The sequence below is a fragment of the Heterocephalus glaber genome, unplaced genomic scaffold (genome assembly GCF_053883595.1).
Source record: "Heterocephalus glaber isolate CG9 unplaced genomic scaffold, H.glaber_assembly_v1.0 deba00001586, whole genome shotgun sequence".
Classification (NCBI taxonomy): domain Eukaryota; kingdom Metazoa; phylum Chordata; class Mammalia; order Rodentia; family Bathyergidae; genus Heterocephalus; species Heterocephalus glaber.
Window position 1 is genome coordinate 10,075,743 of NW_028258364.1, and position 16,694 is coordinate 10,092,436.

The 16,694-nt window shown below is 36.8% G+C and overlaps 1 protein-coding gene and 1 pseudogene across 5 annotated transcripts in view; one reads left to right on the top strand and one right to left on the bottom strand.

The window, feature by feature from the left end:
* Nucleotides 1-16,694, bottom strand: part of Sclt1 (sodium channel and clathrin linker 1) — a 181,687-nt gene that overhangs the window by 115,903 nt on the left and 49,090 nt on the right. For all 5 annotated transcript variants that reach the window (XM_087193286.1, XM_087193285.1, XM_087193283.1 and 2 more), the window contains one exon: nucleotides 15,484-15,554. In XM_087193286.1, coding sequence (XP_087049412.1) covers nucleotides 15,484-15,554 — 71 coding nt within the window. The remainder of the gene's footprint in view (nucleotides 1-15,483; nucleotides 15,555-16,694) is intronic.
* LOC106010247 (kinesin-like protein KIF2A pseudogene) lies at nucleotides 8,626-10,700 on the top strand (annotated as a pseudogene).

The window sequence follows — 16,694 nt, forward strand, 5'->3', positions numbered from 1 at the left end:
GTGACTGCTCCCCAAAAGAGATTGAATTGTTTTCCTTACTTCTCACCCTCCTCCTGTTCAATGACTGATAAAAAGGACCTTAAACACCCTCTGTTCCTACTATGTACTCTCTTGTCGATTTTACTTGTAATCCTGTTATGGCTTCAACTCAATTGTGTTTTGCCACAGGGATGGAATCATTCCTCATGCTCATGTTTGTCCTTGCCCTAAGTTCTTCTCCTCTACCTCTCTGTGCTCCTTTGTCTGGCTAGCTCTCCTGTTATTTTCACCTTGCCTCATGGCTGTACTCCCACTGCTTCTCCTGACAGTTCCTAATTATTTCCATAGGACCCTGAAGTTAACTCATTCCTTGCTGAACCAGTCTAATCCTTCCTTAGACAAAAACTGCTACCTTTGTGTCTCCATGTCCACTTATATGGCCACTTCATTACCTCCTCAGGTCTGGGTCCTTACTAACCTTACATACCAACCCCAATATGAAACAAAAGGTCCAGTCCAACACTTAAACAAAAGGTCTTTCTCAATTTTCCCATTAATGAAATGACCAAAAAAAAAAAAAAAAAAAAAAAAAACCCCTCAAGACAGGGCCTATGGCCCAAATCAGTCCTATGTCACTAAGTTCTCTGAATAAGAGAATTCAACAAAGCCCATATGTAGCCCCATAACCACTGATATTAGTCTGATCTTCCAAACCCCCATCTGCATTCAGCATAATTCATCCTCTGGTATACCAGTAGGACATCTACTCCCCCACCAATGTAACTATATGTTACAATTAGTGGCCCTAAATGACCATTTCAATTACCGGGTTGCTCAAGATGCCCCACTGACTCAGCCTGTCTGCTTATCTGGCCCTCTAAAATTATAACCATATCATTGCTTAGCAAACACTCAGATTTCTGTAATGGTCAATACTTCCCATGTATGACAATACATCCATGAACCCCCTGTAACCAGTCTCCTACTCACTCAGATTGCCTTTGTTTACCTCCCTTTAACTACTCATCACAATGGCTTCTAATAGATACCAAAAGATTCTTCTTTCACTGGGAGAACAGAACAATGACATCCTTGTTAGAAGGCCCTTCCAGCCTCTGATGGGAACTGTCCTGTCAGGTATTTTGGGCATCTTGGAGAATGAAAATAAAAAACCTTCACATCTCTTTAGCATTAATAACTAATTCTGCATCCCCAACCAAGGCCTTTCCTGGCTTTGTGGGACATCCACCCATTTATGTCTTCCCAATAACTGGACCAGAACATGCACTCTAACATACCTCAGCCCAAAGATAGATATTGCTCTGGGAAACCAGAACCTGCCTGTTACCATCATATCCCTGATTCGACAATGTAGAGACCTAATAACAGTACCCCTGCTTTCAAGTCTGGGTATTGGCACAGCTATAGGGTCCGGAATAACAAAACTCACTACCTCCCTATGCTACTATTGTTTCTTTTCCCACGATCTCTCTAACAGACTCAAAGAAATAGCCAACTCCATTCTTACTTTACAGAACCAGTTAAGACTTCTTGGTGGCAGTGACACTTCAAAATTGTAGAGGTTTAGATCTTCTAACACCCGAGAAAAGAGGCTTATGCATCTTTTTGGGAGAAGAATGTTGCTTTTATACTAATCAGTCAGGCATAGTGTGAAATGCAGCAAAAAAGGCTAACTGACAGAGCTGCAGAAATTGGACTTGCATGTCTGATTCTTGGCCTGGTATTTGGAGCTAGACCATATGGCTCCTTCCATTAACTGGCTCTCTCATCTATATTCTCCTCCTCTTTTTCTCTGGGACATGCCTCCTCAAGTTTCTCTCAGGATTCCTCCAAAATCAAGTTAATGCTCTCACTAGTCAGTCAATGTGGCAAATGTTTACTTCTGGCCACCTCATATCATCCTGTCCTCCAAGATCTCTCTCCCAATTAAGGAGTCCATGCCATCTGCACATCCCCCATTAAGCAATCCTGAGAAATAGTGCCCACTTACTCCACTCTTTTCTTTTATAACAACAAAGAGACAGGAATGTCATGACCACTGGGAGGACCACTGCAAGCCCGTCAGCAGGAAAAGCTGTTGTGGAGTTCCCGCCATTACAGAGTTCCAGAAAGTCCAAATACAACTATATTGCCTTCAGTTCCAGGAAATCTGAGACTATCTGCACTGCTGCCCATGGCCATATTATCTCCACCCCCAGATTCCTTAAGCCAATGATGTCTCAGAACAATGCCCAACAACTACCTCCAATGCCTGGCAACCATTTCTCCCTTAAAAACTTTGCTCTCTCTCCTTGCTGCTGGTTCTGGTTCTATTGTCAGAATCAGCCTGTTGTTTTCCACTTGAATGAATAAACAAGCTTCGTTTGTACATACAAGGCAAGCCCAGGTGGTTTCTCTGCACTCTGCATCTCCTTTACAGGAGAGACAAGTAGCCAAAGGTCAGGTCATAGAAAAATTTATGTCATGATGACTAATTTGGATTGTATCATGTAGGCATTTAGTAGCCATTGAGGGGAAGTAATACAATCAGATTTTATTTTAGAAAGATCACTTTGTTGATAATGTGAAAAAGGAAGATGGGAGGAGCCAATTTGCAGGGTACTGCCTCAGCTCAGATGAGATGGACTCAAAAAGGCAACAATATAGTGATGGTGAAGTGAATAATCTGAGATAATTTATAAGGTAGGGTTAGGAGAAAAGAATTTATGATGCTTTCTAATTTTCTGAATCAGGTATCAGATGCTACCATTCACAAATACAGTGAACAGATTCAGAAGTTATGATCATAAGCTCAGTGTAGAGCCTTTTGTGTTTCTAGTGCCTCTGAGAAACTTGGGTGGATATAATAATCCAGGCAACTCTGAGCTAGAAAAATTTAATAAGATCTTATCCTTACCCAGAGACTGCTGCAGCCATCAAAGTGTGTATGAGACAAAATGGGTCAAATTGAAACACTCTGAAGACTATCATGTTGTATTATACAAAAACTTAGACTGTTTCTATTCTCAGCACCTGAATATTTTTAACTTCTCAATAAATATAAATTGATGGACAAGTTACATATTTCTTTATGTCTGTTAATAAGACCATTCCTTCCCAACTAAAATTATTTTGAATATTCTGATAATGCCACTCTGATAAGTTAATGTGGATCCATATGCAAATACTTTAGTCTTCACAGCACATCCTTTTACAAAGATAGCACTGGTTCTTGCTAAAAGATACACACAAATGACAATCTTTTCCTTCAAAGGCTTAACAAGGCAAATGTAAAATATGAGCACACTTGACTTAGAAAATAACTTTTTCCACAACTTCACTAAATGTATATTATAAAACAACATATAGAATGAAAAATCATTCCAAGAAAATAGCAGGAAATTTTAGTTTAAATGATTAAGTACTCCAGTAGATGCACAAGAATAGAAGAATAAAAAACTGGTAAAAATAAATGAGAAGTCTTTCTATAAAAGGCAAGTTTTAGCTAGGTTTAAAAAATTAAGAATTTTCTAAGAAACAATAATAATTAAGGTCAAAAAGGAAGGAACCAAAAGATCTTTTCTTAGAAACAGCAAAATGACTACAAGGAGCAATTTATACATAACTGGAGGGCTGGGGAGGAATACATGAATAGATGAATGTTCTTAAAAAAATAGGCTGAGGAGTTTTATCTGCTTTGACAGAGTATCACCAAAAACTCTCAAAAAGGAAAATGATAAAGGCTTTAATTATAAATTCACATGATTTTAATTTTTTACACATTATCAGACAACAAATGAAACTAATATGTTTCAGTGTGAGTACAAACGTGTTTAAAGAGTTTCTAATTTAGTTATTCTTGGCATGGTGATATAAAGCATCTCATAACCTAAATTCTGGTAATGTCAATATGCCCATCATTCAGAATCTGTCAAATTTGAAAGCAACACCTTTTTCTCTAAAAGAAGCATCTGCTTATCCTTATGTTCCTTCAAATCTACGGCAGGAAAAGCAAGCATAGTTTTATGTATACAACCCTGAGCTGCTTAATGTTAAGCTATGGGATACTGTCAGTAAATACTACGGCAAAATTGCTCATGGACAACTCAATACTTAGGATCTTTTGGGCTTTAGAAAACCACAACTAGCTTTATCAATCTAAATTTATTTATCTCAACTTATAATCATTAGGCCAAATGTCCACAAGGCAAATCAATCTTCCACACAGATGTCAAAAATCAACGTATCCACACATAATCCTTTCTTTCTCAATCAACTCTCATTTTTGACTTCCTTACTGCTGTGAATACTGTCAGAGAGCCAGGCTTAGAAGCTCACTAGGTTAGCAATTAAAAGATATTTTGTGAGTTCTAATTTGGCTCTTTTATGAGTTTGTTGTGCAACCCTTGGCAAGAAAAATAGTTTCTGAGTTTCTGTTCAGCTTGGTTTCTTTTACAAAATTAGAAAGTTAAATTAGGTGATCATTAAGACATCATCTAGGAAATAAAATCCCATGATTTTTTTCCTGAGCCTTAAGCTAATAGCACCAAATTCTGCCCATTTTCCTATACAGAATTTTTCTATGTATTTTTATTTTCTATTTCCATTATAAATAATATGATTGCAGGTCTTTATGAACCAATTTCCTTATTTGTTTTCCTTCTAGGACCTCTACATTTTGACTTACATATGCTACAAATCTTGCATTCTTTCTTTTCCTTCTACGTACTCTTTTCTGAGCCTCGAATATAGACTTGAGCTAATCACACTATCCCATGACCCATTATCATTTAGCTGTAAGACTGCTCTTATTTTTTGTTTCACAATCCCTCTCTTACTCCCCTCCATTTTGTAAGTGCATATTAAAATGATATGATCTTTGAATGTATGACATGTAATAAAATAGTTATTGCATGTATGTGTGTTGATGCTAAAGGTTCATATATTTTAAAATAAAATTATTTTTACATGTATATATGCTGCTATAACTCTATCTTTACATGTAATAACATGTTTGTAAATGATACATAGTTTTCACAGATGTAATTTCCATATTTTGCATAACCATTCCTTTAGTGACAGACTTCTAGGCTCCTTTCAATTCCCTACTCATACCAATAGCCTCAGTCCACAGAGACAACTAACTTGAAGTTAAGGTCTATCATTTCTGGGAATGTCATTACTTTACTCTTATAAACACACACATATACACTATATATACATTTTATTCTTTTATTATATGTACACTGATTATAGATATCTCTCTATAGCTAAAATATATATCCATAATCAACTTTACTATCATTTACAATACCTGAAATATATATAAATTGTATCATACTATAATCCTTTATATCTTGCTTTTGCATTCTACTTTATTCTTTGACACTGAGTAGGTACAGATTGAGCATCCCTAATAAAAAGATACAGAATCTGAAACACTCCAAAACTGAAAACTTTTTGGGCACTGACATGACACCACAAGTAGCAAATTTCACACTTGACCTCAAGTGACAAGTCACAGTTAAAACTCAGGCGAACTAAATATGGTGTATAAAATTACCTTTAGGCTATGTGTGTGAAGTATATGTGAAATACAAATGAATTTCACGTTGAGACTGGAACTCATCTGAAGATAGTTCATTACAGAAACACAAATATTCCAAAATCCGAAAAAAATACAAAGTATGTAACACCTCTGCTCCCAATTTAGATAAGGAATATTCAATTTATATCAGATTGGGGTTTTTTTGGTACCAGGGATCGAACTTGGGACCTTGCACTTACAAGGCAGGTGCCATAACCACTGAACTAAATCCCTGGCCCTGTATCAGACTGTTTTAACTTGCATCTTCCTTACTGACTGCTATGACTTCTTTTTTCTTTTTATTTTTTTTGAGACAGGATCTCATTATGTAGTTCAGGCTGGCCTTGAACTCACTATGTAGCCCAGATTGGCCTTGAACTCAAGGCAATCCTCCTGCCTCAGCCTAAGTACTAGGATTATAGGTGTACCCTGCCACACCTGGCCTGCTACATTTGAAATGTGTGTTCACAGCCTTAGCACAATTTTCTGTGGGCTTTTATTTATTCCTACTGATGCTTAGTGAATCCTCAATACTAATCTGTTGTCAGTTAAATGCATTGCAAATGTCTTGCATTTGACTGGTTCACCTTTTTTTTGACATGCTGTTTTATTTAACAAGTTTTATATTTTAACATAGTCAAATATATAAATCTATTCCTTTGGGGTTGGGATGTAAGTCCTGACAAGAAATACTTTTGTATATATTACGTATGCATTCATTGAAACAAAAACATCATGTTATTCCATTAATATGTATAATTTTAAGTACCAGCTAAAATAAATTTAACTTAAAAATTAAAAAAAAAAATCTTTCCCTACCACAATGTTAATGATTCTCTAATATTTTTGTTTGCTTGTTTCTTTTTGGTATCAGTGTTCGAACTCGGGACCTTGTGCTTGTGAGGCAGGCAGCGGAACTACTGAGCTAAATCCCCGGCCCTCTCTAATATTTTTAAAAGAGAGTTTTTAAAGTTTAGCTTTTCACACTTAGATATTTAATCCTTAAAACCACATAAATAGTAAATGTGAAGAGCAAAATTTTGCAATTTTTTTCTTATATATAATAACCACTCCTAACAACATTCTTTCCTTACTGATTTATAATGCCAACTCTGTCATATGCCAAACTTCTATATATATATATATCTTTTGGTACCTGGGATCAAACTTGGGACTTTGCGCTTGCAAGGCAGGCGGCAGAACCACTGAGCTAAATCCTTGGCCCTACATATACTTTTTATTTCATTCTATTTGACCAAAATCACTGATAATTTTGTTTGTTATTCTTCTACACAATAGTTTTGGTAGCTGACATTTTACTATTTCATCAAATTAGGATTATATTGTCAAATCTATCTCACACATACACACATGTGAACAAACTATAAGCATTTTAACACAAATTACATTAATTTCAATTGTAAATATCTGGGAAGACATTTTCATTGAAGAATTGAATCCTTTCAGACAAGTATAGTAATTCTAAATTTTCTTTTTAATTATTCTGTAAATCTTCAATCTCTTTGCTGAGATTTTTCACTTTTTTGTTGGGAATTTCTATTTTTTCTTTTGCTTCAAGGTTGTTCATGACTGCTCATTTATGTATTTTATTGTGGCTATTTAAAATCCTTGTCAAACAATTTTGACATCTCTGTCATTTTTTTTTTCATTCCAGTTGAGATTTTCTTGATTCTTGGAATTGTAAGTAATTTTTGATAGAAAACCAGGCCTTTGGGGTATTATGAGATCTACTTAAAATTATTTTGATGTATTTCCTGTGATGCTGCTCCTTTAGGGGGTAGAGGGTCGCCTTGTTACTGCCAGCTAAGTAGAAGCCCACATTCCCTACTACACCTTTACAGGCATGGGTATAGGTTGGTCCACAGATCTTTTCTGCATTATGTGGCTGGAGTAGAGAGGTTATTGTCAAAAAGTTTTCTGTCATGCTAGGGTGACCTTTCTTGGTTCTTTGACTTGAGAGAGTAGATCTTTGTTGGGGCTTTTATTTGGTCTGCACGTGGTACCGCCAGGTTTCTAGTCTCTTCCGTCCAAGTCTAGTGTATATGAGGCAGAAAAGAAAAACAATAAGGAATTTACTATGGTGTCATTTCTTAGATCTTTAGGTAGCTAGAGGGTCTGTTTTCTTTTCTCTATTCTAGGTTTTCCTATGTTTATTTTATCACAATGGCTACTGCCAGAAAATTAAGTACTTCTACTATGATACTCTTGATACCATAAAAATAGCTTAGAATGGAAATAGATCAAAGTAGAAAGGAAGGATTTGTGAACATGTTTGGGAACTACATCAGTTCATGCTAGTGTGTGTCTATTTCTGGCCTATCTACTCTGTTTGTCTACCATATACCAATACCATTATTTTAATTTTGCTTTACAGTGTATCTTCATACATGTTTTAAAAAGTTCCCCTGGTCTGTGCTTCTTCTTCAAAACCATCTTGTCTATTCTTGACCTTCTATATATCTATATAAATTTTAGAATCAGCTTTTTGAAATCCTAGCAGATTTTTGACTGGAATTGTATCAAATGTTTAAGCTATGGATGAATATGCTTCTTGAATTCCAAACATGGTAATTATCTAGGTGTATTTTTTGCAAATGATTTATAACCTTATAGTACTGTCATTAGAAATTGTAGGCCTTTGTTAAATCAACCCTTCAAAAATTAAGAATTATGCTCTACAGCATCTAATGTGATCAATGCTTTTTTACATTTTGTATGGATACAAAAAGAAAGTAGATTCTGCAGTGCTTCTGCAAAAATCACAATGACCCAGCGTCCTCTCCTGGGCAGGCGGCGCGGGCCCTCCCACTCTCCCCCACGCCGCCTCACGGCCGCGTCTCACTTCACCAGACGCCCTGGCGTCCGCCTCCTCCTGGCCTGCCTGCAGGCCCGGGATTCCCGCCTGCTTTGCTGTCCCTGCGGCCTCCTGGGGTTCATGCTGTCGCCTGGGCCAGCGCGCGGCTGTGGGCAACCGCTCCCCCTCTGCAGCTCTCCCGCCCCCTCCCCGCCTTTTCCGCCCTCCGGTCCCTCTCCCTCGGCCGCTGCTGCTGCTCCAGATGAGGTGATGGCAAAGACCAACTTCGGCAAGATCCAGATCGGGATTTACGTGGAAATCAAGCAGAGCGATGGCCGAATACACCAAGCAATGGTAACATCTTTAAATGAAGATAATGAAAGTGTAACTGTTGAATGGATAGAAAATGGAGGTACAAAAGGCAAAGAGATTGACCTGGAGAGCATTTTTTCACTTAACCCTGACCTTGTACCTGATGAAGAAATTGAACCTAGTCCAGAAATACCTCCACCTCCAACATCTTCAGCCAAAGTAAACAAAATTGTAAAGAATGACTGTGGTATTAAGAATGACCCTCCTCCAAGAGATAACAGAGCACGTAGAAAATCTAATTGTGTGAAAGAAGTGGAAAAATTACAAAAGCGAGAAAAAAGGAGATTGCAACAGCAAGAACTTAGAGAAAAAAGAGCCCAGGATGTTGATGCTACAATCGCAAATTATGAAATTATGTGTATGATCAGAGACTTTAGAGGAAGTTTGGATTGTAGACTGTTAACAACAGCAGATCCTATTGATGGACATAGGATATGTGTTTGTGTAAGAAAACGACCACTCAATAAGAAAGAGACTCAAATGAAAGATCTTGATATGATCACAATCCCTAGTAAAGATGTTGTGATGGTACATGAACCCAAACAGAAGGTAGATTTAACAAGGTACCTAGAAAACCAAACGTTTCATTTTGATTATGCCTTTGATGACACAGCTCCTAATGAAATGGTTTACAGGTTTACTGCTAGGCCACTAGTAGAAACTATATTTGAAAGGGGAATGGCTACATGCTTTGCCTATGGCCAGACTGGAAGTGGAAAAACTCATACTATGGGTGGTGACTTTTCAGGAAAGAACAAACATTGTTCTAAAGGAATTTATGCATTAGCAGCTCAAGATGTCTTTTTAATGTTAAAGAAGCCAAACTATAAAAAGCTAGAACTTCAAGTTTATGCAACCTTTTTTGGAATTTATAGTGGAAAGGTGTTAGACTTGCTAAATAGGAAAACAAAATTAAGAGGTCTAGAAGATGGAAAACATCAAGTTCAAGTGGTGGGATTACAGGAATGGGAGGTGAAATGTGTTGAAGATGTACTGAAACTCATTGACATAGGCAACAGTTGCAGAACATCCAGTCAAACATCTGCAAATGCACATTCATCTCAGAGCCATGCAGTATTTCAAATTATTCTTAGAAGGAAAGGAAAACTACATGGTAAATTTTCTCTCATCGATTTGGCTGGAAATGAACAAGGAGCTGATACTTCCAGTGCAGACAGGCAAACTAAGCTTGAAGGTGCTGAAATTAATAAAAACCTTTTAGCACTCAAGGAGTGCATCAGAGCCTTAGGTAGAAATAAACCTTATACTCCTTTCTGAGCAAGTAAACTCACTCAGGTGTTAAGAGATTCATTCATAGGTGAAAACTCTCGTACCTGAATGATTGCCACAATCTCTCCAGGAATGGCATCCTGTGAAAATACTCTTAATACATTAAGATATGCAAATAGGGTGAAAGAATTGACTGTAGATCCAACTGCTGCTGCTGATGTCCGCCCAATAATGTACCATCCACCAAACCAGATTGATGATTTAGAGACGCAGTGGGGTGTGGGGAGTTCCCCTCAGAGAGATGACCTAAAACTTCTCTGTGAACAAAATGAAGAATAGTATCTCCACAATTGTTTACTTTCCATGAAGCTGTCTCACAAATGGTAGAAATGGAAGAGCAGGTTGTAGAAGATCACAGGGCAGTATTCCAGGAATCAATCAGATGGTTAGAAGATGAAAAGGCTCTCCTTGGGATGACTGAAGAAGTAGACTATGATGTAGATTCATATGCTACACAACTTGAAGCTATTCTTGAGCAAAAAATAGACATTTTAACTGAGCTGCGGGATAAAGTGAAATCTTTTTACGCAGCTCTACAAGAAGAACAAGCCAGCAAGCAAATTAACCTGAAGAGACCCCGTACCCTTTAAATTGGTATTTGCTGCTAAAGAATCCCCAGAACGCTCAGTGCTGTAACCATGTTTCAGCTATAAGGGCCATTTCACAGTTTGAAATTCTAAGTGTCTGTGGAAAATGTCTTATCCTTCACCTGAATGACATTTCAATTTTGTGAAACACTCCTTTGTCTACAAAATGCTTCTAGTCCAGGAGGGACAACCAAGTTTTGGGATTAGTGACGCTATTTGTTTCACTATTCCCCAAATGGTGATTTACTTTTGGAGATCCTTGCCAGTTTCATTTTCTATATGAAGTAAGATTGTGGACTTGATCCACAATGGTGGATAGTAGGGAGAAGCCACAGCATTTCCTTTTAACTCAGTTCAATTTTCATAGCAAGACTGAGCAGTTTTAAATCCTTTCAGTGCATGCATACCTCATCAGTGATTCTATATACCTTGCCTACTCCTAAAGATAGCTGTGCTCACCTCTTCCTGCTCTGTGCCTTGACTAAGGCTATTGACCCTCAATTTCTAAAGCATAGCCAAGATCAATTACATTCCTTATTTGTCATTGTAAATTACCTTTATTGTGTGTACATTTTTACTGTATTTGACTTTTTTTATGTATGACTAGTTAATTTTGCAGGATGTGCCATATCATTGAACGGAACTAAAGTCTGTGACAGTGGACATAGCTGCTGGACCATTACATCTTATATGTAAAGAAATCTGGAATTATGATTTTAAAACCATATAACATGTGATTATAATTTTCTTTGTAAAGAAACTAAAATATAAACAAGTTGGTGTATAATAAAAAGTAATGAAATTCTAAAAAAAAAAAATCACAATGATCTCTATAGTGGGCTGAATAGTCTCCTCCCACCCCTAAATTCATATCTGCCTAAAACCTTATTTGAAAATATAGTCTTTGCAGGTTAAAGGAAAGATCTCAAGATAAAATTTTGGATTTGAGATGGGTTCTAAATCCAAAGATTTGTATGCTTATAAGAAGAGAAGGTATGCAGGAAACACAGATAAGAGGAAGAAAGAGGTTAGAGATATACTGCCACAAGTTGAGAAATACTGCAGGCCACCAACAGCTGGCAGATACAAGGAAATATTCTTCCCTAAAGAGCTCTCCACTGGAGCTTTGGAGAGAGAGAGAGAGAGCAAGTCCCTGCTGCCGAGATTTCATATTTATAGTATCCAAAATTAGAAGTGAATAAATTTCTATTAAGTTACCACTTTTGTGGTAATTTGTTATAGTAGCCCTAGAAAACTAACATAACCCCCTTTTTGTTAATGTGAATGTTTAATTCTCAGACTCATCCTACTGTATCAATCCTCAGCACTTGATTCAATGATCATTCCTTTCTCCTTGGTATACTTCCCTCAGTTGACTTTTAGGACACTATACTTCCTAGTTTTCCTCTTATCTCAGTGGTCTCTTTCCAGCTTCTTTGTTGATTCCTCCTCTTTTCCTTTACTTCTCAATAAGGAAAGCTACACAGACTTCTCAGTCCATGGAAATGGCATTTTTACAGTTGCTCAAGGAAAAGCCTTGGTGTCATCTTTGATGCCTTAATACCTCTCCCTCTTGCCCCCACCCAACTTATCAGGGAATCTTGTATCTACCATACAAAATATTAAGTAACACATATAGAATCCAGCCACATTTCACCATATCTCACTGCTATCACCATGGTGGAGTCAACATGATATTTTTCCTGGGTTACTGCAATAGCCTTCTTACTGGTTTCCTTGCTTCCACTTTTGCCTCTCTACAGTCTACTTTCATTATGGCAACCAGAGCTATGTTCTTATGAAAATATAAGGCAGATAGATATGCCAATGTTCTACTAAAAACTATCCCTATTTCATCTATAGTAAAAAACAAAGTCCTCACAATGGCCTACAAGGTGCCATATCTCATGTGCCTTCCTGTATAACCTCTCTGATCTTGTCTTCTATTACTCTCTTTCCTGCTTACTCTGCTCCGAGGATACTGGAAGGAAAGACTGTAAATATGGCCACAAATCTCTCCTCTCTACCTTTACACCTCTGCAATATGACACTGAAAATACTCCCATAAAGAAAGGTATTTATTTCCCCATCTTCTAAAGTTGAGTTGACCTGCTTTGGCATGAGTCATGAATAAACATGATTCAACAGAGGCTTAAAGAAGAATATGCATATGAGGTTTGCTCTCTTGTTACTCTAGGGACCTTGCCATAGTCAAGCACAGGACAAAGACTTTTATTGTGATCCTGGTGAAGTCTGCCAATTGCCAGATAGGCTGGCCAGCACTGCAGGTACTCTACCATCCCGCTAGTGGACAGGCAAGTTCAGCAGATATTAGCCTTGCAGCCCCAGACAAGGAAATCAGCTCTGTGGGCCCCTAAAATAATAATCAAAATAAAGCACTCTTGTGAGCCACAAAATATTAGACTGGTTTGTTTTTAAGAAATAGAAAACAGACACATCTAGTTTCCTTGCTATTATTTCCACCTCTGCAATTTCTAATTCTTTTCTTGCAACAGTCCCTACACTGTATATCTAATTTATTTATATCTTTCACTTTTGTTTAAAATTCAGCCTCTCAATGAGGATTACTCTGAACACGATGCTTAAAAGTGCAACGGTATCACTCCAAAAATGTCTTAACCCTGATCTTTTTTACTTTTCTGAAACTCTTATTACCTAACTTATTTATTATTTAAATATTATATTTTTTATTGTCTGTCTGCTCATGCTAGAAATTATAAAAAGAGAAAATCCTATAACTGTACTGTACTGTGAATTGATGTATCCCACGTACCAAGATCAGAGTTTGGGACACAGTAAATGTTAACTAAATGATTACTGAAGAATGAGTTCAATGTTCTAAAGATATCAAGTTGCTAATCACATTATTCACATCCTCCATTACTTGTTTTTATCAGTCACTATGAGAGTCTAAGTTTTTACAAAGATTGTAGGTTTGTCTACCATGCCTTGTATTTGTCAGTTTTTGCTTTAACATCTAGTGTTTTTACTATAAAATAATTTAACGGAAGTTATAACAAGCTCATTGCAACAAAACATATGACCAAGATGGCTTTTATTTAATGTCCTAAATCTGATAAGTTTCACTCTCACTTTTTGAATATTAGCAACAATATATTATTTAACTACTTCAGAGTGTTTGTTACATACTCACTATTGTAATGTTTTCTAATTCTAATTTTAATGAGTAGGGAGTCCTTAAAAGTTATTCTACTAATTCTGAATAGGAATAACAGTGCATAGAAAATAATAATTTGAGTAATAAATATAGTACACATAATACTGCATGTGCAACATTAACTGGTAATATTAACTCCAGCATCACAAAAAGGGTATATATATATTCATATATCAATAAGTGAAGAAATTCAGCTATTAACCAGTTTTTATATTATCCCATTTTTACTAAAAGACATAAAGACACACACACACATAGTCACACACAAAAAAGATACACACAGACCTCGGTTATACATTTAAAAATGTATAGTTCATAGTTCTCTCTAAATAACAGTCATGAGATTTTTATTTTTCTCTTGTGTTGTATTAAAGCTGTACAATAATCTGGCTAGTCTTTGTCCCAGGTGACAAGGTTAGAGCTTGCAAACCCCTGGTATTTCCTGAATGATTTTTATCATTTATGTTAAGACACTTGAATATACCTAAGTTTATGCTAATGGACAGACTCATGGCTGGCCCCCAGATAGCTACAGGATGGGAGCTGGCCATGCTGGAAAGACACCCATGTGATTAGAGAATTAAGGCTTTGAGCCACATGATAAAGGCCCAACTTGCTGATCTCTAAGGAAGTGAGGAGGGCTAGAGATTTAATTCAAACTCTAGGAATGATCTAGTCAATGGTATACATGTAATAAACCCCAGTGAAAACTCTGGACACAGAGGCCTGAGTGAGCTTCCTGGCTGCTAAACACACTAATGTGCTAGGAGGGTGACACAATTTGATTCCACGAGTAGAGTAGTAAAGTTCTGCATTTGGACCCTCTGAGACGTCAACCTTACGGCAGTGGTGCCCAGCCTATGGCATGCATGTTATTTGTTTTTAAGACAAAAGAAGTTAGTGTATAAGTTGTTTTTCTAAACTAAAACCTCAGTATTCAGGTTTAATTGCAGTGCTGGCACTTTGCAATAAACAAGTGGGTTTTGGGTTGCAGTTTGAGCACTCTCTCTAAAACAAGGATTGTCATCACTGGCCTATAGGCTCTTTCTTTTGGCTGGTACTGATTTATATCCATTATATGATATTGGAACAGTAAATATAGTGCTTTCCTAAGCTCTGTGAGTCACTTGAACAAGTTAGGTGTGTTATATGAATTTTTGACTTAGGCTATTTTCAATATAAGATGGTTTTACTGGGATGCAATCCCATCACAAGTCAAGAACTATCTATATTGGTTGACTTCTCTTTCTCTTTCTTGTCTCACTTCCCCCACATTCCTATTAGTGGTCCTTAGTATCACCTCTTAAAGAAACAATGGGTTTTGGAGTCCTTTCTTAGGGTCTGTTTTCTTGGGAGTCCAAAAAAAAGATATGAAGTAGTCTTCTATGGGTAGGATAATTTTTTTCTAAAGCAATTGTTTTTCAGCCATGTCACTGGTTTTACCATCACAATATATTCCCCCACATGTTAAAGTTACCTTCTGACTAGCCATTTTGATTTCTGTCTCTTCCTGTCCTAGATGATCATAAGTACAAAAAGTTACTGACAGAAGCCCAATAAAAAGGAGGAAGATAAAAGTCACATGAAAAATTGATACCATCAGTTCCCTGAAGAAAAATAACTACTAATTAACAAAATTCATTTTTTAAAATACCTAAGTTGATTTCGAAGTTGCTCGATTTCCGCATTTTGCTCAGTTACTGTTTTCAGAAAGTGTTGGTTAGTCTGCCACGGGGGAAAAAAGAAAACAAAAAACATTCAGTATTAGAACATTTAAGAACTATAAAGAGTAACCAGAAAGCATATAAGTAGAAAAAAATGAAGATTCATGACCATGATTATCGTTTATGAGGACAAAATGTAACTCTGGCCTTTTTTCACCTTTACTTTCATAGATAGCTGCTTCACTTCAAACTACCTGCACTCTCCTTCTGTGTCTTACAGCTCTCTCTTGGCTGCCTGATAACCCTGTGCAGACGTCTACAAGTGCCACAGAATTAATGTTCCATTTTGCTACAGAATAGTGTGACATGGCTGAAGGAAGTGGTATACAAATTGCTCAAATTCCTTATTACACGTGTGGAATAACTGAGGATTGTGCTGTCCTCTAGCTTTCAGAGCTCACTGGTGAAACTAAGTTTTAGTTACAATTCTAACTTGCTGGATTTTTAAAAACTTTTCATTGGCTGCCATCTCTTCTTGGTCTCATTTCTCCAAACCCTAGTGGTGCTCCCTGGTACTACCTCTTAAATAAATGACATGCTTTGGAACCTTTGAAGAGGCTCGCTTATGAAGGAACCCAAAATAAGATACGAAGAAGTCTTCTCCATGCAAAAAAGCTTTTTTTTAAGGAAGGTGATTTTTTTTTCCCTAGAAGTATTGGTTTTACATGAGAACACACATTCCTTTCCCATCACACATATATATATTATAGTTACTTCTTGATTGTCTTGATTTTAATCTTTCTGGTCCCAACAGATCATGCTTACATCTCTCCAGCTAAAATTACTGAGGCAGTTTTCACTGTGCTTTTTCTACTCAATTTCACTGACTTCATATTTTCTTTAAACATACTATTATAATTCAGTTGACTGCAGTATCCTCATTCTGTCTGCATTCATTCTTTAATGCCCTGATTAGTCTACTCACTTTCAGGCAAAACTAACTATTTCATTCTTGCACTTTGATAAACTTAATATATGTCTATACACTACACACAGCATTACATTTAAAAATTATATTAAAAGTTCATGTATTTCTCTTTTTTTTTTTTCTCATTGGGAATTGTACCTTTATATAACGCATCTTGGTTCTTATTTTTTCCCCATTCCTAACCCTCCCTTCACGTCCTCCACCCTTCCCTAT